Consider the following 25268-nt stretch of genomic DNA (forward strand, 5'->3'; position numbering starts at 1 on the left):
CTGTGGATTCTCCAGCCTTGGACACGCTCAAAACCCAAGCAAATACATTCGTAAGCAATCTCTCTAGTTGACCTGCTCTGAACAGGGGAGTTTGATTGGATGATCTCCAGAGGTCCCTGCTGACCCCAACCATTATTTGATTCTATACAGAATCTCAGAGAGAGGCAGCAATTTAAGAAGAAATAAGTTACGGAGAGGAAAAACTGTTTCATTTAAATCTGCAAGCAAAATTCTCTCAGATGAATACTTTCTCTCCTGTAATTAGAAAGATGTGATGGCACACCGCCTTTCCAGGCTGAACTCATCATTTGACAGAAACAGCAAGGCTACGTAATAAATGGAGTTATAAACATTTCCACATCTGCAAAATCATGCACCTCACGTTTCTGAATCTGAGGTCGGTAGAGAAGTCAAATGCATTCGAGAAGTTTGTCATGGTTCTGTTACAATTGTACCCTTTTACGATCAACACAAAATGCCAAAGCCTTGGTTTCACAATCACTGGGCCCATCCTTGGGTTGGAGCATGACCAGACTCTAACACTCAGCCTCTAACCTCATACTCCTGCCATCTTCCTTCCTGCGCTGAAAACAGATCGGTTTTCAACCAGGCTGGTTGTCTGCTCTGGTTCACCACATTGCTGCACAATTGGGAGCAAACAGGACGAGGCGCGGAGACAAGGCTAGAGGCATAACCCAGCCCGCACACTGCTCATTTTAAAGTGGCCAAGAAACACAGCCTCAAGTCATTAAAAAAAAATGCAGAGAAAACCAGCACAAAGTGAAGAGATGAAAAGGGACACAATCCATACCGTCACACTGAACTATCAGACAAGCCCTCCTGTTTTAAAGAAACCATAAAATTATAGCTTTTCCACCAACCAGAAGACATAAATAAAAATACAAGTATATTTAAGAGCTATAATTTTTATATCTATATTTTAAAATAGCTCTGTTTTTTAACGCTGTCCTGAAAACACAAAGTTCAGTCGTTACTAATGACATGTGCCTGTTTTGACTCATTGAAAACGTTTCACTCAAATCAGTGAAAAATAAAGACTAATGAATGGTTTTCAACGTAGTTTAGTGAAATCCATCCGAGTAGACAGGCTCTTAAAAGTTGAATAGCTATCTGCACACCTGACATTTAAAATGCTAATTGCTTCAGAGGGCAATCTTCAACACTTTTACCCTAAGAAACAAAGGAAGCATTTCAGTTCCAAATGTGAAGTGATTTGCTCTCTGCAGGCGGACTGGCAAGCCTTCCCCCTCCATATCCTGCAGTAATATTCTTGTGACTTGGCCACAGGGAAAGGCTTCTGTTTTCAGCAGCACACCCACCAGCCGCTCTCTGAAAGAGCCTCGCTGACGCCACTTCCCTGCCAGCAATATCCTTCCCAGCACAAGCTGTGGGAGAGATTTTATGTGAGAGTTTAGCACCATACCTTTTGGGCTTTGTAGATCAGAAGCATCAACCCTATTTATCACTGTTTGTTTACACATTTGGTTACTCCACAGTTTACACAAATATTTTTCTAAACGCAGGCAGTTGACAAACCACTAAACAAGCTATTTTCAGGCTGCTAGGAGCAGCCGATGCACAAAAATAACGAACAGAGCAATGGCTTTGAGGTAGGCACCTCCGGTTTAGTCACATACTGCCACCAACAAAGGGAAGATCAAAGTCAGCTACAGAAGAGCTTTTCTGAAAGGTAACACATTTTGAGACCTGTGCCCTCCGTGGATTTCCTTGCAGAAAAGCAAAAGAGCAGTGCCTTTAACAGAGGTGTAGGCAAGTCTAATTAGAGCTACACGAAGTGACACTGTCGTCTTGTATAACCAACACGTTCTTATATGGCTCCATCTGTTAGACACGGTAAACCGTTGTATGAAACGGCAACCAAAAGAGCTTGCCCAAAATACAGAATTTATAATACTAAATCACCCTATTAAATAGGAAGCTGGGTTTTAAATGGAAATTATGCACCCAATTAGATCATTACCTTGACAGCTGAGGTGACAAAACTGGTCCCATGAGACTTTGATACAGGCGATCCAGTTCCATGAGAGGCCTGACAAACACCGGGCAGTTTGCTGGTTGGGCTCCCTGCGTATGGGGAACGAAAGCAGACATGGCGTGAGGGCTGGGGAGCGGTGCCACTGAACATGTGAAACCTCTTCTAATAAGAAACACAGCATTTCATTTCAACTCTGTATTCTCTATGAGGTACACCAGTGGGAGATGGCATGGGAGCAAAACTAAGCCACTACGAAACTTCCACCTGCAGATTCCACGCCCCAGAGAAGGTACTCTCCACCCAGAGCACCGCTTGCTGCAAGTAAATGGTCAGGCACCTTCCTGGGTGGCTGAGGATATCGGCTACAGGTGCGAATATGTGAAATTAGGATGGCAAATGAGCTGCCAGTCAGAACCTGCCGCTGCCCGCGTCACGTCCTCCCCTGCTCAGAAGCCCTCTGAATCTACACGTGCCTCCGTCACCAGCATGGGGGCTGGATTGGGAAGGAAAAGGAAGGCCAGAAAAGGAGGGATTCAAAGCGAAGAGTAACAAGAGGAAGAGACAGAGTGAGTACAGTAAAAGAAAAGAAAGAAATAAAGCATGAAGAAATAAGGTCCTCTGTCTGGAGAAATTGCAAAATTAACATATGAATACACGTGCCACAGCACTCTACTGATCCCCTGAGATGGATGGGGGTTCAGCAGTAAACTTAGCCTGTATATCAGTGTCTACTCAACACCAGGCTGCTCAGCAGTTCTGTTACTGCTGCTGGTTTGGCTTCATAGTTTTGCTTGTTTAAGAGATGCCAAAGCCACAAAAAAACCATGAAAGCACAGCAATAGTCTCTCATATGGTTGTATGCACTTAAATTTGAAAGTAAATGAGCAATCATCTCTCGAAATAATGGAGTTTGGGAAGGCTGGCTTTCACAGAGCACAAAGATCTTGCACCTCTTCTTAAATATGATCTGCAGTCTTTTAACAAAACGTCCCAGTGACTTTGTACTATCACATTACGCTCAATCCAGCCTGGCTGCTGATGCAAAAAGTCAGTTTCACATTCCTCCTTTTTCACTCACAGAGGGTCTGGTGATGACGCCATCTGACAATAAAGCTCAGTTTGGGGAGGGGAGAGGATTAATTTTCTGCTCTGCCATGGATCTGATCTGACTTGTTTGGGTTACAGGGGAATCACAAGAGTGCAGAGGAGGGAGAGGCAGCAGGCAGTTTCATCCAGGCCACTCTGTACTTACATCACACTACTGTGGTGCGGAACTGCACCTTTAATGGCGTTAAGACTTGTACGTCTGAGCTATCTGTTGTGTCTACAGACCCTATCATCCTCCATGTACAAATCTCTACCAGGAGAAGACAAACATTACTCAAACCAAGACAAACCACATATGCAGGGCAGACAGTCAGGCTAGAGGTAAAGAAACAGAAAAGAAAAAATGCAGAAACCCCTCAACTAAACAAACAAAAAAAAAAACCCTACTGGTGAAACAGCTTCCGTGTTCCCAAGAGAGCCCCAAAACATACTCTAAAAAAATTCAGCCATGAATACCAGCTCCCTCCATGATGAAGTTAAAATGAACATGACAGTTGTGTTCCCTCAGATAAAAGGAGGGATCGTTACTAAAAGAATTGTTGCATGTTCCATCCATGCCCAGCAAACGGTTTGCGTGCTATGCGGCTGCTGCACTTCACCACATGGCTCTGAGAATCCTCCCAAGAGGCTGGCAAGCACACATAAACAAGCGTCGTTTGAAACATCAGTGGTTCTTGGCCACAAATCACAACAAATAAATGACTTTTGAGTGACCCCTTCCTCCAGCCCCAACACATAGATTACCAACTGACTCCCACACGCCCATCACTCATCTCCTGCAGTTCAGTTCTTCCAGGGTTTATGTCACCACTGAAGCACTGAGGAAATCCAGCCAGAGGAATCCACACCCGCTGGAGTCAGACCAGCTTGAAGTGGAGAGCAAAACCAGTATGGCCATTCTTCTGGCAGCATGGGTCTACACATCTCAACAGATCTCAGCCCTGTACCCTGGGACCTAAGACTGATCTCCACAAGCTCTCCATGTTTTTTGCCCACGTAGACAATACAGTTCTCACCCACCCGCCCATGTGCTGTTTGTCTGTATCTCTGTGCTACATTGCTTTCTCACCTTCCCTGTTTGCCTGAAAAAAACAGGCTCTCTTGGAAGAGGCACCTGCGAATCCAATTTGGCCTTTGTGCTGTTTCCTACAGGAAGTTAAGTTGAAGTCTGAGATACCCTTAACTGTGTTACACAGGCCAACTGTGCAAACGAACAATACCTCCCTCTTTCTTTGCCGAGCCTTCTTCCATCTTCGCAAGCTGAAATAATGTTATTACACTAATTGTGATAAAGGGAGAATAAACTTGAACGGGTAAGACTAAGCCACTGCCTTCTGTGATCACACTACACACCTGTGCTCGTGGCTGCCGCTCCAACCATCTGTCCAGGCTTGTCCACAATAATATACGGATTATTAATGACTGAACTAGCAGAGCCTTGCTTCATGTGCACCGGAGTGGAGGTTGGGGTACGAGGTAGCGGAGATGGACTAGGGGTCGATATTGGAGAACCTTAAGAAAAAAAGTCCAATGCTTCTATCTTGTAAATGTTGTAAGAACATAAAAACACAGCATAAGTAGTACTTTTTAAAATTGGCTTAGAGAAGGAACATTTTTTGAGGATGCATTTCCCAGCCTGAGCGAAATCACAGGACTTGGAGAAGGAAAGAGAAGACAGAAGGCAAGGAAAACGTAAAGCACCATGGCTCACACCTACTCTGGACATTCTCTACCTGCCAGCACAAGCAGGGTTCAAAGGGACCTCGAGAAGCCATCTGGTCCATCCCTGAATCCTGAGGGACATTACCTAAGTCATTCTCAGTGCCAAGACCAGTCCACCCAAGGAGACGAAGAAAGAGAGCTGAGCTCCTTGATAGGTGCTCTCTTTCCCTCACAGAGCCCAAGGTAAAGGCCCTCAGAGCCAGGAGCTGAGCAGTTCACCTGAAAAAGCTGTGCGACACAGCAGCCATCAGGTGGGCACGGGCGCTCATGTCTCTTCACTCCTCTCACTACAGCAACTCTTGTAAGCAAACTGCAAAATGTGCATCTTCTGGGTAACAGGATCAGGAGAGAGAAAAGAGAAGAAAAGAGCTGCATGCGGGAGTAAACAAGAGATGCAGAGAAAAGGACAGGCGAGGATCAGAGAAAAGAGACAGCAGCGAGCACACTAAGCTTCGACTGCCTGTTCATCTGCTTTCTTGGCAGGGATTGACAATTAAAGTGGAACATAAATGATGATCAAATAAAATCCCCACGTCTTAAAAATTGCTTTTGCAATCTGAAAGGGGTGATGTTTCTCAGCATACAGCAGAGCCTTAGAAAATTATTTAGCAGGGAAACATTTAAACAGCAAAGATCAATAAAGAACAGTTTGAGGTTTTTAAGAAAGACAGGATGGCTCCTGTACTTCTTGCTTTCTGGGAAGCCTTGGGAAAAGAAGATCAAGAGAAGGGCTTATAAAGAAAGAAGGAAGCACTTGGCATATGTTCAAATGTAAAACAGTCTGAGTACAGTTTTAAGATGTCAAGGAACAATATTGAAATTTGATTAAAAAAAAACAACAAACCAGACACATTCGAGGAATATTATGTGAAGCAGATCATCAGATCGCACATCCCGATAGCTGGTGCTTCATCCTCATACCCTGAACACCAGAATATGAAGGGATGTAACAGGTCATCTTTCAGCTTCACAGTGAGCTACAAAACATCATCCAGCGGATGGCATCGTGCCCAGGCTGGGAAGGGACTACAGTGAAGTGAGTAAACAGCACCTGGACCATGTTTGGTTCAGAAGCTATCCAAAGATATCACATTGCTCGCTGCAGCCAGCTGACAATTTAATCCAACAGAGGGTGGACTTTTGGAAGAGGAAGACCAAAGCTGGTCCACCTGAGGAGATATTGCAAGTACAAGAGAGACCATTTGCGTCTACAAGGTTGAACCTAATTATTTGCCCAATAATCAGAAAAAAACCTTTTCTTCTTAACCCATCCCAGCTGTCTGAAAGCAGGAGGGAGAAGAATGGCTGCTTCCCACATACAAATACCCCACACAGATGATGTGTCCTTGCCTGAGCTTTTCATACTTGAAAGCATTCAAGAACCAGGAGAGAACAGCTCTCATCCTGGTTTTGATCTGATGTGAAGCATTTCAAATTTGTTTTTTTTCCTTGAACAGTAAGAAGTGTGTTTAGCTCCTTACTCTAGAGTTTCCTACTGCCCGATGTTCAAACACTGGCAGGAAATGGGGGGCAGGACACAAAACAAGTCCGACTGGTTCACTCTCTTGTTTTCCAGGGTGAAGCACTGGGATAAGTAAACTAACATTCACCTGATACAATCTTGCAACTCATGGTGATAGGCTGGAAGGATTTTCCTGGTGACTCTGCAGGGCTTGGACTCTGACCTTGAGGCACTATTTTACAGCTAGCTGCAATGGGTTGAAAGGCTGAATTTCCATGAGAGCCAAAGGCAACTTTCTGTGTGGCTAACTTGGTGGGAGTCCGTTCTATTGAAGATGTCAGGGAATAAAACGTGGCATGTCTTTCAGTTTCAGCATTCCCAGGGAATCCTGATTAAAACAGGGAAAAGAAGAGAAATAGTTCTTAGGCTGAGACATCTAATTCCTTACTGTGCTTCTCTACACACACAAAACTCAGGTATGGCAAACACACTCTTGAAGGAAAGAAGGAAAAGTAACTGTTCGGCAGTGCTGAACGGGGAGAAGTAGGGCAAGTGGGTTCCTTCTGCAAAAGCCTGTTAGGTTTGTTTCTGAACAGAAGACTAAAACACTACTGCTCATAGCGTGATCAGCCGTGGCCGGTGATCAGCCACTTCCCACACAGTTTCTTGGCATGACCCTTCCCATTGACCAAAAACTGCTGGTAGTTTCAAGTGTCCTCGGTTAGGGCTCCGCAGGACTAAGGTTGGATCTCTCAGTGCATTTTTTGGACTAAGAGCACAAGGAGACCACCTGCTGCCTTTTGACCAGGGTTAAGGAATCCATCTTATCTGATGTAGGAGGTCAATTAACTTGGAGCTGACAAGAGAAGACACTGCCTTGTCACCGCAAGAAAGAGGCAGATTTACTTCCTTCCTGTTGGCTGTAGCACTGCTCGCTTAAAGGTGCTGCTTATCTTCCTGTTTGAATAAAAAGCCTGTGCATTTAAAATTTGGTTGCATTTCTCCTTTTGGCCACACAAAACCACCACATTTAAAGCAGCAGACATTCTTCTCGCTGAGCCAGAACACTGCTGGTGGCATCGTGATGCTCACCAGAAAGCGCACCGTGCAGGACATCAATCAGCTTTAAAGCCATTCCTTGAACACTGCAGTGTTAGGATAAATCAAGAAAGGCATCAGATGACATTGCACACAACCACAAAGTTGCTGCTTCCAGCAAGTTTCTCACACTAAAATGTGCAAACAGTAAAAGACAGCCTTGTTCTTCAGTCCAAGGTCTGTCACGTAATCCTTGGCACTATATATTTCAGAAAATAAAGCCAGACGCTAACACAGGCACCATTTTTCCTACTTCACGCAAACTAAAAATCCTAACAGTGTACCTGAGGGGCCAGCACTAGCCTGTTTCAGGCAACTGAAATGATCCTAAGGCATCAACTGCATCCCCACTGCAACAGACGAGCCGTTTTCTGATCCGACAGGGAAGGTGAGGACACCATAACAGGCACAAACGCCACCCCCTAGACAAATATACCTGGCATTTTTTTCACTCTCTATTTTCAACAGGGCAGTTCCACAGTCATTTTCGTTCCCCCACATTCAACCTCTGTTAGGCAACAGCCTATATAACTGAACACAACTCTAGGCCAATTCCTTAAATGCATACACAGTGACCAAAATGTTCACAAGCCTCAAAAACCCCTCTAAAAAGCCTGCCAAGAACAAAACTGCAAGTGCTATTCAATCACCTTTTTTCCAGCTTCATCTGCTGCAGAAAGCTCCGTATCTACTGCATTCAGCAAAACAGAGCACACTCACAAACACCAGATTTAAAACAAACAAACAAACCAAAACCAGAAACCAAACACCCAAATAAACTGTAATGATTTCTGAATTACATTTCAGAGCATATTGAGGAAATTATCATCGGGGATGAGTGAGGCGCAGATAGAATTGGTAACATTTACGGCATTAATTAATTAAGTAATTAAGAGGAGGTATCCAGAAGAGCTAAAGTTCCAAACTCGAGTTTCACCAGTACCCATTTGCTTTACCTTTGTCCACAGAGGCATCTGGGCTGGAGTCCCGCAACTGTTTAATTGGAGAAGAAGCTTTCACTGGCGCTGGGATACTCAATGGCAGTGGTAAAGACGCGGGAACGTCAGAAAGGTCAGACTCTGAAGACTGGGAGAAGAGATACTCTTCGCCAAGGGAATGCCTATGTAGTTCCACATCCACTACCTTTCAGAAACAGGAATAAGGACAGCATGAATATCTGGTAGCTAGGTAAAGACATAAAAAGTAAAAAAACTACCTTTTCTTTTCTATATCTAGAAATCCCTCCCTCTCCCCCCCCTTTCCCGCGTAACATTTCCATTCATTTCAGGGAGGTCAATCAGCATGTGAGCTGAGATAAAAACCTTGCAACACTTAATCCCCATGGTAAAATAGCACATCTCTCAGTCCATGGGGAAACCTGGATAGTGACGAGCTCCAAGCATCCCACTGAGGAAAGGGCTGCTACTCCCTCCGGGATAGGCACAAAACTGCAGATTGGGTAAGGCCTTGAGAAACACAACCCATTATCTACTCTTCCAAAGTGTTGGCTAATCACAGTAGACATCTCACATGAACGTTTTCTCCGCAGACTGAAAACCTGAAGTAATGCAATTTCACCATAAAAATTTCCATTCACTACAGTACAACGGGAAAATAATATAAAAAAAAACTTTGGGGAGAGAGCAAACAAGGTTATTCATTGAATTGTTTTATTTGAACCTTAAAGAGTTCATCTTCCATGAAGATACTGAATCCTGATAAGGGCAGGAACTTAGAAGTATTTAATCTACCATGAAATTTCAGTGCAATAGTTAGGTGATCCCTTTCATTTCTTTATGAACAAGATCTGTAGAGCATTAGAATGCAAATTAAGACACTTAGTACCAGAAGCTCCCCAAAGAAATATAAATTAAAAGTAGTATAAGTTAAGGTCTTTATGAAAGACAAGTTGGAAACTGTCTCCTCTGAACCAGAAAGGGAAGAAAATGACTGTTGTCATTAATAGTGACAAGATGTCATAAGCATTTCACTTAACAAGACAGCAAAATCTACATCCCACAAACTATGAAATCAAATGGATCTGACTCTGTGCTTAGTCCCGGGTATATTTTCTCTTTTTAGACATCCTTAAGGGAACAGAAGTACAACGTCCATCCCACAACCTGGTGACTCACCGTCTCTGCGCCAAGTGTCTGCAGGCCTGTGTAGGTCCTGTCCAGCTGGGTAAAACAATACAAAGTGTTTATATTAACCAGGGCAAAGCGATATATTAGCTAGAATTTACAATACAATTCGTTTGAAATGGGTTGAAACTAGGTCGGTTGAGCAGCAGCACATCAAGTTTTTTTGAAGCCACAGGGCCAGAAATCTGTGTGCTCTGTTAGGAATACTCTCCTCTGCAAAAAGGCCAACCCCAACCTCGACTCAAAGCCCACACTAAAGCAGAAAGGAGAAAAAAAGCTGAAGTAAATGAGATTGTTGAGGAGATAGAATCACAGAATGGTTCCAGTTGAAAAGGACCATTAAAGACCAGCTAGTCCAACCTCCCTGCAGTGAACAGGGGCATCTTCAACTCTAAGCCTCATCCAACCTGATCTTGAATGTTTCCAGGGACATTGCAATTATTATTTCCATCTAAGAGGGTGGGCTAATTATTACTTCCATCCAAGAGGAGCCTTTGAGGAACATCCTTTTTTTGTCCTGGATGTCAATATAAGGAAATAATGAGAAAAAACTCAGAGAGATCATAGAATCATTAAGGTTGGAAAAGATCTCTAAGATCATCCAGTCCAACCATCGGCCCAACACTGGCGTACCCACTAAACCACATCCCAAAGTGCCACGTCTACATGTTTTTAGAACAGATTCAGGGATGGCAATTCCACCAGTTCCCTGGGCAGCTCGTTCCAATGCTTCACCACCCTTTCAGCAAAGGGATTTAAGCTATCCAGCACAAAGGCTACACTTGCACTAAAATTTTGACTAAGTAACTGCTCACGTATCAGCTGATAAAGAGGCAGAAGACCCCAGATGCACCTATGAAGATATCCAAGTAGAGAAGCTGGCTTTGACAGGCCTCCAGTGCCGGCAGCTGGGGGCAGACAGCCTGCCAGACACGGAGGAGGGCTCAGCGCGCTCACATCGCCTCAGAGCAGCCACAGGCTCACAGTGCAAACAGCAAAGGTTTCCTGATTGTTGTTCTCTGCACCACGGACTGGCTCAGTTTCCTTCTACAGGCTGCGCTTCCTTTGCTGCACAGCATCCATCAAAACGTTACCAATTTCTCCCCAAGTTATATCTCTCCAAATACATTTTACTCTTCACCTGCATTAAACATCCCCAAGTTTCAGGGGAACATTTCGAACCTTCTCCACTGTCTGTATTTAGGGCTGCAATGAGGTATCTACATTATCAGGAAAGTCATTAATGCAGGCAGGGTTTAAATAAAACTAATCACACTGCTCAGAGAAACAGAAAACTAAACCAGCTCAGGACTTAACCCCAAAGCTAGGGACTACCAATTAAAAGGAAAACAAGAGCTGTGGCCTAGTTTTCCAGGACTGCGGCATACTATAAATCCTACTGAGAGTCACAGGGAAGGCGAATGAGCTGCAAAGGAAGGCTCTCTTCAAAAGGAATACGGAACAAACTGGGAACATCAGCCCCTCCCTGCCCGCTCCACCAAGAGAGATCATCTCTAGCTAATATGTGTCGAGTGCTGAAGGAAAAGAATGGATATAGCAATCGCTACACCTACTGAAAGATATCCCTGCAGCCCCCTGTCGAGTTAAAGTCAGTGAGAGGACAATAAAAACCTCACACTGTAGGGAAACAACAGGTAACTGCTTTGCTGCCCTGAGCAGAACCAGTTGCAGCTTCTATAAGGCTGGGTTCCCATATAACCAGGGTAAGAGGCTTTCCTGGATCTTTTTTGATTTTCCAGTTCAGCTATTCATGTGCCAATAACCAGTAGGACATACACAACAGAGAAAGAGAGAGAGAGAGAGAGGCAGGCAGAAGCACACACACAAGCAAAGCCTCTTCTAGATTATGCAGGAGAACTCATTTAACTGCCTTTCTCTTAAATATTTTGTTCAAATACCTTCAAATTGTGTATGATATCGATCCTCTTGTTCTGGCTATCCTTGAAGTGTATCTGGACTCTCACAGGGAATTCTCCCCAGCCTCTCCTGGTCAGGTGAAACGGAGGTTCTCTGGAAAAGAATAGCGATTCACATTTTGAATGCAGAAGTGGTACAGCTTTCACCTACCCCTTTTTCAGAAAGCCAAAGTGCTTTTCTAGCTGACAGCTAAAGTCATCCTCATGCCTGCTATTCACTACAGGCAGAATGCAATCACAGAAATCAGAATTTTATGGCTCTGGACAGCTGAAAACATACTTTAGTTTTTCACAAGGGGACAGAGACAGAAATGGTTAAACACCGTGGATGTGAGAACATGGGATGCGAGACCACGTGTAATGACAAATAAAAAATACTTGTTTAGAAGAACCCTGAGTCAGCTCCTAGGACACAGCTGCAAGGTGAGTTTTCAAGGCAGCATTTTGAAATCACTTTCTGCTATTTCCTGTTTGGTAGCAAGAAGGCACATGCCTCATAGAACACCAAGAAAACAGACAACAAGGAAAAGCTAACTTAACTCCTGTAATTCTCCAAGCCAAAAATGAAAGTATACATAAAGGGTGTGTTTTCTCTCTCTAAAATTTACCATTACTTTCTTTGTGGTTATCCTAAATCCTAAAACAAATTTTTGCAACAAAAAAAAAAAAAACCCAAGAGATTTATTTTTAGTTCAGAACATTAACGTTCACTACCATGACTGGGACTGAGCAACAAGAAATCAATTAACCAGACGGGCTTAACACAGGAGACAAACGGTGTTGACATCAGACACTGGAAACCAAGAAATGTAAAGGCACAAAATGACAGCAGTCAAGTGTAATTTAGTATGTTATGCAAGAAATACAGAGGAGATTGCTTTCATCCTGTTCAGGGCTGCCTTCTCAGAAACCTTACTGCACCATAACATCACTTCTCTCAAATAGGTCTTTCTGGAGTTGCCTTTTGGCAATTTAATTCTGCCAGAATTAAGCTGCCATTCGGTAGGTAGGCAGCGCCCCAGCCCTCTTCCAGGAAACACCTGAACGTGAAAGAATCACTCCTTTGGGACAACACAAAATAGTCTCGAAGGCATTCTCCCACCGTCTCATCCAAAGGAGAAAGAACGAAGGACTTGACAGGGCATTTCCCTGCAGCAGTTGACAGAGAACCAATCCCACTCATCTCATGAGGGCCACAGCTTTGACTCCAGGTTTGGGAGCAGACAGAAGCCATCCTGCTTCTGCAGCTCCAGTGTGAAGCCACAAATGCTGCTTCTTAGCAGGAAATTCCAAGCAAGAAACCAACCCCTGCTTGGCATATTTGCTATATAAATCTGATTTATTACTATTATTACTTTGGAGTAAGTCAAGCGAAGCCAGAGGTTAAGGACAGACATGGAACACTAAGCCAAGAAAAGAAGTTGCTAACTTTCTAAGAAACTTGGCGCTGTAAGCCTGGAAAGTGGAAAAACTGAAACAGCAACTGGAATAATTCCTTATTACCTCACTTCGACCAGGTCATTAGGTTTGTAACTGGGATGGAGGAAGAACCAAACTTTCTTGACAAAGTGATTTATGCTGGGTTCCCTCCGAGAGCCTCGGACATACACCATCCATTTATGGGTTGACTGATCATTTTCTTCTCTCTTGTCAGGGGGAATGTACCTGGAAAAGAAATTAAAACACAAACAGATAAATACGACAAAGAATTTTGGGAAAGATTATTAAAAAAAATGGGGGTGGATAAAATGCCTATGTGAGCATTGCCCTCTGTACAGTTCTGCTTATTATTCCTTAGTCTGACAGCTCATCCAGAAAAAGATATAGGTCCTGTAAACCACTCTCTACTTCTAATATATTTTCTCTGTTCTACTGCACAACTGTCATATGAAATTCATCCAGTTAAACATTTGGGTTTGAATTAGAAGACTTAATTTAACTTTCTACTGCTCTCGGATCCCCTTTCCCATCTTATTCTGAGATATCAGGAAGCAAAACTGCCCCAGAACACCACACCACCAACTCTGCTACCATAAATACAAAAAGCAACACTTAACAATTTTTAGGAAGCTTCACAGTCAATACTTGGTTCCAGGTCCAGGCTTAGGTAGATTTTCAAGACATAATTTTGACACCATAAATCTCATCAGCAAATGTTTGCTACTTCATATGCAAGAGCAAAAATATGACTTTACTAGTGGCAAGGGTGGAGGGTGAAAAACTGGACTTGTCCATATTTTCCTCAAATTGATTCCTCTCTTCATGAATTTCCTCAAAGTTTGAAAGTTATGTATATTTACCTGTCTTATTTTCTGGGGAAAAAGAATTACAAATAAAACCTGTGCAAATTAATTTCCTCAGACTGTGCTGGACTTTCACAATTTTCCTCGTTCGTGGGGTTTGGGGTTTTTTGTTTAAAAAAACACACGCTGTCCCTGTGGACCCACTAAATCAGCCATTAAGACAAACTGTTTTCCAAATTTTTTATGGTAAAACCCTAAATTTCTAACTGGTCAGAAAAGGCTGAAAGACTCTCCTTGAGAGAAACAGATCTTAAGACCTACATACAAATAAATACGTATATATGAAAGAACTATTAAAGCACCTGTTTTTCCCATAAAAGAACTGATGCAGACACTCGAGGAGGGCATCCTTGGGGACAGTGGTTATTCCAGGGCAATACCTCATACTGTGACAGCCTAGGAATTTTGTCTCCTAATTTTAACCTCCTATTCCATTTAACCCACCCCTCAGCCTTTGGATACTAACTTGGAAACGTTGCCAACCACAATGGTTTTCTTCACATAAAGTCGTGAAGTTTCGTCATTTGACAGTCCAGCATTTCGTTGTCCTGTTTTTTGGGAGCCCGAAACACCCAAACCGTCCTGAGGGTGGGGAAGAGAAAAAAACCAAAAAGGCAAACAGAAAAACAAACATAATTTTGTTTGGCACTTGAAAAGTAAAGTGTTGTTAAAAAAAGGAAGTCTGCATAGTTAAATGAGAGAGCAACAATGAATCATCCCTAAAAATACTTAAATTGCTACCTAGGCACGGATAAGCTACTCACGCGTGCCACAATGACATAAACAGCCAAGTGTACACTGCATGGCTTCGCTGAGCATACCACGGATTGGAGCCACGATTTCGCCTTGAGTTTCAAAAGCACTGCCAGTGCACTATCCAAAACCAACCAAGCATTGCTACAGTGGCATCACGTTGGTCACTAACCAGAAACCAAGCTAAATCTCCCATGGGTGGCTTCCAAAAATCTAAATCTTTCTCCTTGCCAGCCTCTGCCGCTTTGAGAGACTCTAGCATTGCTTCATAGTAAGGAATTGAGGCCGGGCTCGAGACAAGAATTCAGCTCCAACTTCAGAGGGACAGCAGTCAACCACACCACGTCAAAGACACTGAAACGAGCCTATGAATCCATTGTGATTCTTGGGCATAAGAAATCCAGCCTAAGCAACCTTATAGCATAATCTTAGCTATCAAGCAGTGGCCAAGACTCACTGGTAAAACAATGACATGATCACTCACAGTGCGGTCATTTGCACGGGAATGAGAGGTCTTTCTACCACTCTGCCGGATAACGTGGCTGTCTACAAAATAAGGGACTGACACCCTCTCATGAACAACAGAGCTGGTGCTGCAGCTTCCTGGCCTGTACTCCACTGAGCACTTGTCAGCACACTGAGCACAAGGGTCAGCATGAGAGGCAGTGGATTCACCAGGAGCCACTACACCTCCTCTGTTAGGTCAGTGATGCCCCAAACCGGAGCAAGGAGCTGCAGAAGGTTGGGAAGGCTCCTGGTCTTCATCGCTCCCTCAGCCACCTCTGGGCCACAGGCTGAGCTGGCCAAAGATGTACCAACACGCTACACCCAAGCAATACAACCGCTCCATCAATGCCCCCAGTGCAGAAACAAGTTATAGTGGTCTGGTAGATCACGATATAGGTGCATCCACATTATAATATGATTTGGTTTGGAAAGGACCTTAAAGATCATCCAGTTCCAACCCCCCTGCCATGAGCGGGACACCTCCCACTGGATCAGGTTGCTTAAAGCCCCATCCAAACTGGCCTCACCACTGGTAACTTAAGAACAGCACACAAAATCACTGCATCCTAAACCTGGAGTAGAAAAATCACAGGAATAGGGAATTACGTGCACTCCGGGAGCAATACAGTATTTCACAGGGCAGAAGGGTTGGGATTGGCACCTGGCTTTACCCACGCTCTGGCTAGCAGGGTTTCAAGCAAACTGCAGCCCTGTTATCAAGGCTGTCACGCCTGATAGCTGAAAGGAAACTGGAGTTTCACCTCACCTAGGAAGCCATATTTCACCTGCGGCCAGCGAGAGAGCCTCCCCCTGGAGCTAACTGCAGCCGACAGGTGAAGCGTTTGTGTAGCAGCAACGCAAGCTATGAAGAGAATGGATCAGGGTCAAAAAATAACCCAGAAAACAGTATGGGGAACAATGAAAGCAGGTGTTTTTAACCTGGGTCGCTCTAGCTCAGTAAAGCAAACAGTGACAATTAAGCACAATAGCAAGCGGAGCCACCAAGAGAAAAACAACTCAACGCTGCACCCAGGTTCCACTAGCTCAGGCTCCCAGGGTGAGCTAATCCAATGGTGTTGCGATGCTGTCTCCACAGGCTCCTGAGGAGGCCAAACCCCAAACTCCAGTGGTTCAACCACTCCAAACAATGCAGCCCCACGGGCACCCAAGGCCACTGCTTCGTAAAAACACTGCTGCGAATGACACATCATGCTTTTCTCTCCAGGCTCTACCCTTCCCATCCTGATTGCCATCTGCAGAGCAAAACTCTTTGCTTAAGCTGTGAAACACTTCCCTCCCTCGAGGCCACCAGCCAAGACAGTGGCAGATAGCTGGGCTAACACAAACACTGTCACCACTACCTGGCTGACTCCCCTGTCGGGCAAAGCTGAGTTAAGAGAAGTTACTCAAGTTACATACACTTCAGTCAGCCTTACAGCAAAGCCTGGTTGTGAAAGTAGGAGCAAGCAGTTGGAGAGAGTAAGAAACAGATCTTCAGCAAGGTGGGCGAAAACACGAAGAGCTCCTGGTGCCAGCACTGAGTTCAGACAGAGCACACCCCTCCAACAACTTGACCACCACTCGAGTTTTACTTTACCCGGCCAGTAGTTCTGCTCTGTCTCTGGTCCAGGCTGTTTGTCAGCCGCTCATCTGTGTTCAAGTTGCCATTGTCTTTGTCCAGGAGAAAGTCATTATGCTGAGAGAGCGAGTCAGTCTCCGAGTGGTTGGCAGATGGAGTGTCTGAGCCCTGGTTAGCTGGAGACGACGATCTGGAGGGTGATTCCAAGAATTTCTTGATTGAAGGGTGATTAAGAATTGTTGCGTCGCATGCCCTGGTCCCCTGCAACAAAAAGGTCATGCAGATCCAGTCACTATTTTCCTGCAGCCCAGATAAAAACAAAGCTGTGCCAAAAGCAGAGCAAAAAGAGCAAAAAGTCAATGTATGAAGAAAGAGCAAATATTTAATCAGCTGCCCTGCAGGAAAAACATATGCTGCAGAAGACAAAAGCTTACAACAGTTCCACATAAACCAGACACCAAATTAAATCTGTTCCTTTAGATCTTTTGATCTTAGAAACTCACCTCATTTAGGAAAGGAGAACTGCAGCCTACTGTCCCTTTGAAAGTACGTGCTTCCCTTCCTGTGTGGACACCTACAGTCTTACACCACGCAAAGAGCACATCTGCCTGCTTCCTGCAGGCAAGCAGGGTCCATAAATGCATCGGGCTCTTTAGTTTTGATACTGACTGGCAGCATGGCCAATGCCTATAGAGCAAGCCACATGTATTAGCATGCTTGTCAGCTCCCAAAGCTTAGTGGAGGATAAAGAATAATGTGCTTAGGCATGCTTGCAAACTTTCCTCAAAATGGACATCTTGGAGATCATCTTAAGTCCTCCTCACCCTGCAGGGGGAAAAACAGGGCAAGTTTGAGGGGGTAGGTGGGTGTTCAAATATTTTGTTTTTTTTCATTAGTATCCCAAAGGCCAAATTTATTTTTTCCTGTGTTTGCTATTAACCTCAGAAGTAGAAAGGAAAGCACCTATCACTCACAGCAAGTGTCCTCTGGCCACTTCTGCCAGCCATCAGTCCTCCCAGTCACCTAGGTCTGATGATGTATCAGCTGAAGGCAGCAGAACTGCCCCTCTGCCAGCAGCAGAACACTGACAGGTAAGCTCACTCCAGCTCCTGAAGCCACAGACCCACACCGGAGTTGCACTGACAGCCTTTCTTGCACGCAGAAAGAGGCTTTCTTCTTCCCTGCTCAAGCCTCAGGGATAAGCCAGGTGGGAACAAACTATTCAGAGGGAGGGGGCAGGTCACAAAGGAAAACAAATGAAGAAACTGATTTAGGATTCCTTTGGTTGGTTGGGTTTTGTCTGGAGGTGGTTTTTTCCCCTTTGGAAGGTTATTTTTATTCCATGTCAAGTTCCCTGATCCAAAACTCTGCCAACATGATGGAGGGGGTGACATTGGACAGATACCAGCACCACTGTGGAGCAGAACTGCCCTTGAGAGGCATAGCAGGAGTGGAATTAAACTCTGATCCACTCTGGATTTTAGAGGTTCATTTGAAAGCTTTGTTTCCACAGTCCTGACAATTGTGGCAAAGCACTTGCCAACTCTCAATTAACCACTCAAGAGCACTTCAGAGCTACATCTATATCCAAACGTAGGGACGCAATATGACCAAAAACCCAAAACCCACACCAAATCACCATCACAAACCTTTCTCTTTTTTTTCCACCTCTAGTTAAGTAAACTGATCAACACCTTGTGGGAAAAGGCAATAAACTGTAAACATATGGAATCATAAGCCTCAAACACCCCATCAGCAGCAGGTTGAAGAACTGTTTATATCTGCAAGACCAGGTTAGGAATTTGCAAATCATCTTCCCAGAAGTTCTGAATTAAACTATAAAGATTCTTACTCTACCAAAACCAGAAAAAAGACAATGATTCACTGCCACCCAAGTCAAACATACATTAACCACACCTTGAAACACAAAGAAAACTGAAATCCATAAAAATTTCAATGCAAAAGGAGTATTGATTTAGCCTGTGTGCTAATCAGCACTCTTGCGAAAAACTAAAAAAGCAACTGAAGCTGCAGCTATGGTAGCCATAAACTCACGAAAACTACAGAACTAAACAAACCAAGGATGCTCCAGTAAGTTTTGTAAACACTTCAAAACTATGACAAAACTTATTATTTCTGGCAAGTGTGAAAATCAGCAAGGAAAAAACAAATGTCCTGCATAGCAGAACAAATAAAGAATAGGGGACAGGGTGAGCTCTTGCTGACACATTGAATAAATGCACTTTCAAAGATGAGAAGCCAGCTCGCATTCTTCAGCCGCCTACACAAAAATCGAGAGGGGAGAGGGATCTCCAAACCCTCCCAACATCACCATAATCTTTCTCAACTCCAGTTGCTCAACTTGAGTTCAGTGAGGAGAAACAGAAGTTGGACCTTTTTGGTTTTACCCGCCTCCGAGTCTTCTGGAAATCACAACAGGAAAACAGCAGTAGCAGGGTGACTTATTGCTTGGAAGTGGAATTCTGGTACGGAGTGAAACTCAAGTTTGCAGCATCTATCTACAGTTTTAAAAACCAGCACTTTACTGGAAATGAGATCAACTCCCAGAATTGAACATACGGTAACTAAAATACCTATCCAGTGCACCCTCAGTCAATTTGCGGACAACACCAAGCTGTGTCGGAGCATTGATCTGCCTGACAGCAGGAAGGCTCGGCAGAGGGACCTGGACAGGCTGGATCAATGGGTTGATGCCAAGAGGATGCAGTTCAACAAGGCCAAGTGCCGGGTCCTGCACATGGGCCACAACAATCCCGTGCAGCTCTACAGGCTTGGGAGAGAGTGCCTGGAAAGCTGCCGGGCAGAGAGGGACCTGGTGGTGTTGATTGACAGCAGCTGAGCAAGAGCCAGCAGTGGCCCAGGTGGCCAAGAAAGCCAACATCCTTCGGGCTTGTATGAAAAATGGCGTGGCCAGCAGGAGCAGGGAAGGGATCATTCCCTCGTACTCCGCACCCGTGAGGCCACACCTTGAATCCTGGGTTCAGTTTTGGGCCCCTCACTACAAGAAGGACATTGAGGGGCTGAAGCACGTCTAGAGAAGGGGAATGGAGCTGGGGAAGGGGCTGGAGAACAGGGGTTATAGGAACGGCTGAGGGACCCGCGGCTGCTCCGCCTGGAGAAGAGAAGGCTGAGGAGAGACCTCATGCCTGACAGGAGGTTGCAGCACGGTGGGTGCTGGGCTCTTCTCCCAAGTAACAAGTGACAAAATAAGAAGAAACGGCCTCAAGTTGTGCCAGGGGAGGTTTAGATTGGATATTAGGGAAAATTTCTTCACCAAAAGGGTTGTTGAGCACTTGCAGAGGCTGCTCCGGGAAGTGGTGGAGTCACTGCTCCTGGAGGGACTTAAGATGTGTAGACGTGGTGCTTAGGGAGAGGGTTTAGTGGTCAGCTTGGCAGCGTGAGGTTAAGGGTTGGACTTGATGATCCTCAAGTTTTTTTCCAACCTAAACAATTCTGTGACTCTGTAAACTGGCAGAGAACTGTAGGTCAATCATGAGTCTGCACGAGTCATGAACAACTCGCGACTACCAGCCAGTTATGGACAGAATGCTCAGAACTGGACTTTAACTAGTAGGGTTTGGGGTATTTTTCACGTCCTTGTGAATTTTCAATCTCTTTGATTTACCGCCTGCTTTACTGCTGCCATCAGCCTGTTTAGCAAACCAGTAACAGAGCGGCTGCCAGGGTAAAAGGAGGATGGCTTCATGGCACTGCCCGAGCCACTAGGATTCTTGCTTTATTTTTTTTCCTGAGACGTTTCAAACCCCACCTGCTCCCACCCTCCTCCTGTGAAATGAGAAAACACATTCCCTACTTCTCAGGGCTCTGCAAGGATGTGCCACGTGTGAGAAGCAAGGTGCTCTCATGCATGAATCAATGAAAAAAGGGCAGAGTCTTTCAGCAACCAGAACCAAGCCCTGCTGAACGACTTCCCAGCTGCTTAGCCACTGAGTCCCTGAGGCCCAGCTGGGGATGCCCAGGTCTCCTCTCCCACAGCCACCCCATTTGCAGATCGTATTCCACCACTTCATTAAACCACATCTCAAAACCAAACATCAGCTGAATAGCCAGTGAACCACACATCTTCCTGAGCAAATACTCCCCAAAGCCTTATTAGTCCCAAAGTTATTTTTACCTCTCCAGCTTTTAGGAGGCCAGCAGATGCATAATAGTTTGCCACAATGCAGGCACGCAGCTTATCCATCATCCTTCTTGCTTCAATCAGGCGCTACGAAAAGAAAAGATAACATATAGTAATGGATAACCACTGCAGCAATGCCCCCAAGCCCTGATACACCCAGATCTTAAATATTTTTAAGTACAAAATCTTTATACCTGATCTATAACTTCAATTTCATGTTCTTTGCTCTTCATTTCAACGGCAAACTGTTCTTTTATAATGGTCTCAATCTTCTGCACCGTAACATCTCGAGCTGTACAAGGCCACACATGGAAAATAAAGAAGAAGTATTTATATTTCTATTTTCGAGGCTCTATTTGAAAAAATAAAAATCAGAAATTATTATGGAGTGAGAAGCAAGGGGATCATATATTCAGCGCAAACACAAAAAAGGAAAGGATCATTTCTCTGCAAAAGAAAGTAATCTGTCTTAACAAAAACCACATGCATCTTTAAAAACTGGTTTATGTAGCGAGTTATTTTTTCCTTTTTAGGTCTGAGATGACAAATAACAGAAGATGGGAAGAACAGGACCAGTTTGTTTACTTCTGTCTCAGAAAAGCTGTAAACAGTAAAAGGAAAGCTGAAATGTGCCGTGGCCAAGTGCAGTTACTGCTGTGACTGCGCAGGAGTATGCCAGAACACCATGTACATTTTTCAGCTCTTTGGCCCAATTCTTATCCAGGAAATTTACACCAAATCACACAGCAATAACAGAGCAAACTAATACTTTATATGCTTAGCACCGCCACGAAGCACAGCTTGCTCTGGAGTGCCTGCAAGCCTTTCATTACCCACAAAGGAAACTACATTCTTGAAAGCTGGTCTCCCTGTTACAAAATCCCCTTCCAGCTCAGCGATCAAGCCGTGTTAGCCTTTCCAATGGAGTTTATTGACCTTGATGGAAAGCATGTAGTTTAATATTTCAAACTGGGCAAATACCTTACTGCAAATTAGCAGCCAAGAACTAAATTGGCATCTTATTGTGGTTTTATAGAACATTATACGTATCAACAGTGGAAGAACAATGCTTTTTGCTCTACAGCTACCGTAGACCTTAATACTGCCCTTCCTTTAAGTCACCTCCATTATATCAAGGGGACTCAAACATCTGTTTTTCACAAGTTCTAAGCAAGAACTTGGAAAAGCAAGAACTGCGCTTCTAGAAGACAGCCTGGAAAAGGTCCTTCCCCCTGAGTCAGAAACAGTGACCCCGCTACAACATGGATCAGAGAAACAGCTTGGTTTCTTCCATAAAAAGCTCTCACAACGCTGTTTCTAGGAATAGGAGGCAACAGCACCAATACTTTGTTCTGAGCTTCAGAGGAAGCATGGGGCTAAAGGGCACGTGTCTGATATCCCAATAGAATGAGCACAGAAATCAGAAGCGAGTCAAACCTTTGCTGGTGTGCTACAGCTAGCATACATAATTTTACTGTCTGATCAAGTATCCACAACAGCAGTAATGCAACTGATGCTTCTATGTGCAACAGGAGTCTCCCAAATACGTTTACTTATTTGCAGATATCCATATCTATATTCCAGGGCCAGAAATAGCTCAAGTCTACATTAAAACAGAATTATGGTTGAAGCTGCGTGACTAACGCAAAATCAAAAAACACGGGGAGATATAATTTTCCTCAAGCTATGAGCATCATGCCTAGGGCACTCAAATGTAAGGCTACACTTGGAATAAACCCTAACAGCTTAAGACATGAGATGTACAGTTCAGACAGGGACAACTGCATCTCTTCCCAAGACTGATGCGATGCAATACCACCATTATGACAATTAAAGCACGTTAGGATTTGTGGTTATATTACAGAGGCTTTAAAAAACACTTTATTTTCATATTTTTCCCAGCTTAGCATCAACCACAGTCCCTAATTAAGATCACATTCAAGTTTGTATACTCAGAGAACTCTTGTATCAAAACTTGGAGGTCTTTCACAAGAGGAAGAAAGAAGCCAGTTTGGAGGAATCACCTGAACAGAAAGTTCACTTTGGCAAGGACAGTTCTCCAAGGCCCTCTAATCTTCTAATAAGACCTTCTGAGAAGTTGCTTCAGAATTGGACTGAAAACCTGTCTGCAGTTACCAGGCCACTCCACCACAAAGGGAGCTGGCTTCCAGCAGCAAGACAGGGCAGGCAGCTGGGAGCCAGTTCCACTGCCTTGGCTGCTAATGGAGCGGGCAGAGGACCCCTGCCCAGCAGCACATTCTGCCCAGAGTTCAGCCTCCTCGGACTTGTCCAGCTGTATGCCAGCCTCCAAAACATCACCCATGCAGCCATCATCTGTCCCTGTCCAACTGGCAGCTCCGGCATCTTGCTCTGTTCCTGGATCTCCTTCAGATCCCACAGGCAGCTTTGGTTTTCTCACCTCCCTGTTCATCAGCTCCTCCCATCACAATCCTCTCACTAGCTGTGCTATGTCAAAAATCACCAGCCTACTCCCTGTCCCAGGGGCAAGCAGCTCTACTTTCGTTTGCCAGAGACGACTGCAACCTGCAGTAGGAACTCTGCCAACAGGCTGGTTCCCAGGGCAAGCACATCCGAGCATGCCAAATGCAAACCTACTCATCCAGCTACTCTCTCCACTACACCTCTCTATCCACCTTTTCTTCAGCCCGGTGGCTGCTCCTCCTCCTCCCTCACGTGTTTCAAAGCCCCTTCCTTCTCCTCAACTCCTTTTCACTTTACCAGCCCACTCTTGGAAACATTTGTCACCTTCCAAGAGCCAGAATTCCTACTGCAGGGTCATGGATTTTCTCCACTAATGCTGTACTGCAACCTGTATTTCCCAAATTGTAAACAAACCACCCATCTCTCTGGAAGCAGACTTCAACTGCAAAGCAGATGCGATGCACAGGCTGGAGCACATCTCAGCATGGGTAACTGCTGGGAAGAGGCAATGGCAACCACTCTGGCGAGCAAGAGGCACCAAAGCACATGGCTGGGGCCATGGACAGCTCATGCTCTACCTGCTATCACGCATCAACGCGTGGGCTCTCATGCCTTACAGTTCAGCTGGGAGGTGGGAATGGCTCCATGGACGACAATCACATTGACTGACCATGACCTGGCAGCCAAGACAACCAACCGTGTCCCGGGCATCGCCAGCCGGTCAAGGAAGGGGATTGTCCTGCTCTGCTCCGCGCTGGTGCGGCCCCACCTTGAGCACTGGGCGCAGTTTTGGGCGCCCCAGTGTAAGAAGGATCTAAAGCTACTAGAGAGCATCCAGAGGAGGGCACGGAGTTGGTGAAGGGTCTAGAGGGCAAGTCATATGAGGAGCTGCTGAAGTCACTTGTCTGTTCAGCTTGGAGAAGAGGTGACGAGGGGAAACCTCATCGCAGTTCACTGCTTCCGCACAAGGGAAGGAGGAGGAGCAGGCACTGAGCTCTTGTCTCTGGTGACCAAGGATAGGACCCGAAGCAATGGCAGGGGAGGGTTAGTTTGGACATTAGGAGAAGGTTCTTCACTCAGGGTGGTAGAGCACCAGAACAGCTTCCTGGAGAACAGCCAGGGCACCAAGCCTGACAATATTCCTGAGCATTTAAGACAACACCCTCAGACACACAGTGTGAACGTTGGGGTTGTCCTGTGCAGGGACAGGCGCTGGACTCTATGAACATTGTGGGTCCCTTCCAGCTCAGGACATTCTAAGATTCTATGATCTTTGCTTAGATGTGCAGCGCTATCTGCACTATCCACTCTGGCCCCTCATCTCCCACTCCAATCTCTTCCTGACCTGTGCACCCCACTGCGCTTCCCACCCCACATGGCGCTCCCTGTGGGTCCGAGAGCTCCCACCTGACTGCTCAGCTGCCTTGTGCCGCTTGCTGGGATGCGAGATGGTGATCTCCTCGTAGTCAGGGTCCTTCTCCACCATCACCCTCTTCATCCCAGACATGTTCTCCACGCTGCTCTGCCAAGAGGGAAAACACAGGCATCAACCAGCATCGCCCACTGCGACCCAAAGAAGGATCCCACTTCTTGAACCTTCCTGGCCACGGGACCAGGAGCTGCTGAGCCTTTCCTATGGGATGGGGCAGCACCTCCCACTGATGCCCCACTCCTTCCCCACTTCCGCTGTGGGACTGGGAGACCTGCAAGGTGCTGCTCTTTTCCCATGGGATGGGGCTGCATCTCCCACCACGGGACTGAGAGCTGCTGCCCTTCTCCCACGGGATGCGGCTCTGCCTTCTTCTCTCATGGGATGGGGCTGCGTCTCCCACCCTGGAACCGGGAGCTGCTGCTGCTCCTCCCCCACGGGACGGGGCCGCATCCCCCCGGTCCCCCGGGAGCGGCTGAGCAGGGCCCTCCCTCCCCTCTGCCCCCCGCGCTCACCCTCCGCGCCGCTCTCAGCGCGCTCCCCCCGGTCCCGGCGCCGCCGCCATCAGCGCTGTGCGCGCGGCCGCCGTCAGCCCTGGGAGGGGCC

The 25268-nt window shown here is 45.6% G+C and overlaps 1 protein-coding gene across 1 annotated transcript in view; it reads right to left on the reverse strand.

The window, feature by feature from the left end:
* YEATS2 (YEATS domain containing 2) overlaps nt 1-25268 on the reverse strand; it is a 52161-nt gene extending 26893 nt beyond the window's left edge. Inside the window, 13 exon segments of the mRNA XM_054074761.1 lie at nt 2003-2106; nt 4478-4636; nt 6457-6696; nt 8363-8549; nt 9542-9586; nt 11470-11581; nt 12991-13152; nt 14257-14372; nt 16648-16890; nt 20786-20878; nt 20986-21083; nt 24641-24755; nt 25178-25268. Of these exon segments, the coding sequence (XP_053930736.1) occupies nt 2003-2106; nt 4478-4636; nt 6457-6696; nt 8363-8549; nt 9542-9586; nt 11470-11581; nt 12991-13152; nt 14257-14372; nt 16648-16890; nt 20786-20878; nt 20986-21083; nt 24641-24740 (1659 nt within the window). The 5' untranslated portion in view covers nt 24741-24755; nt 25178-25268.

The sequence above is a fragment of the Cuculus canorus genome, chromosome 9, assembly GCF_017976375.1.
Source record: "Cuculus canorus isolate bCucCan1 chromosome 9, bCucCan1.pri, whole genome shotgun sequence".
In the NCBI taxonomy this organism is placed as follows: domain Eukaryota; kingdom Metazoa; phylum Chordata; class Aves; order Cuculiformes; family Cuculidae; genus Cuculus; species Cuculus canorus.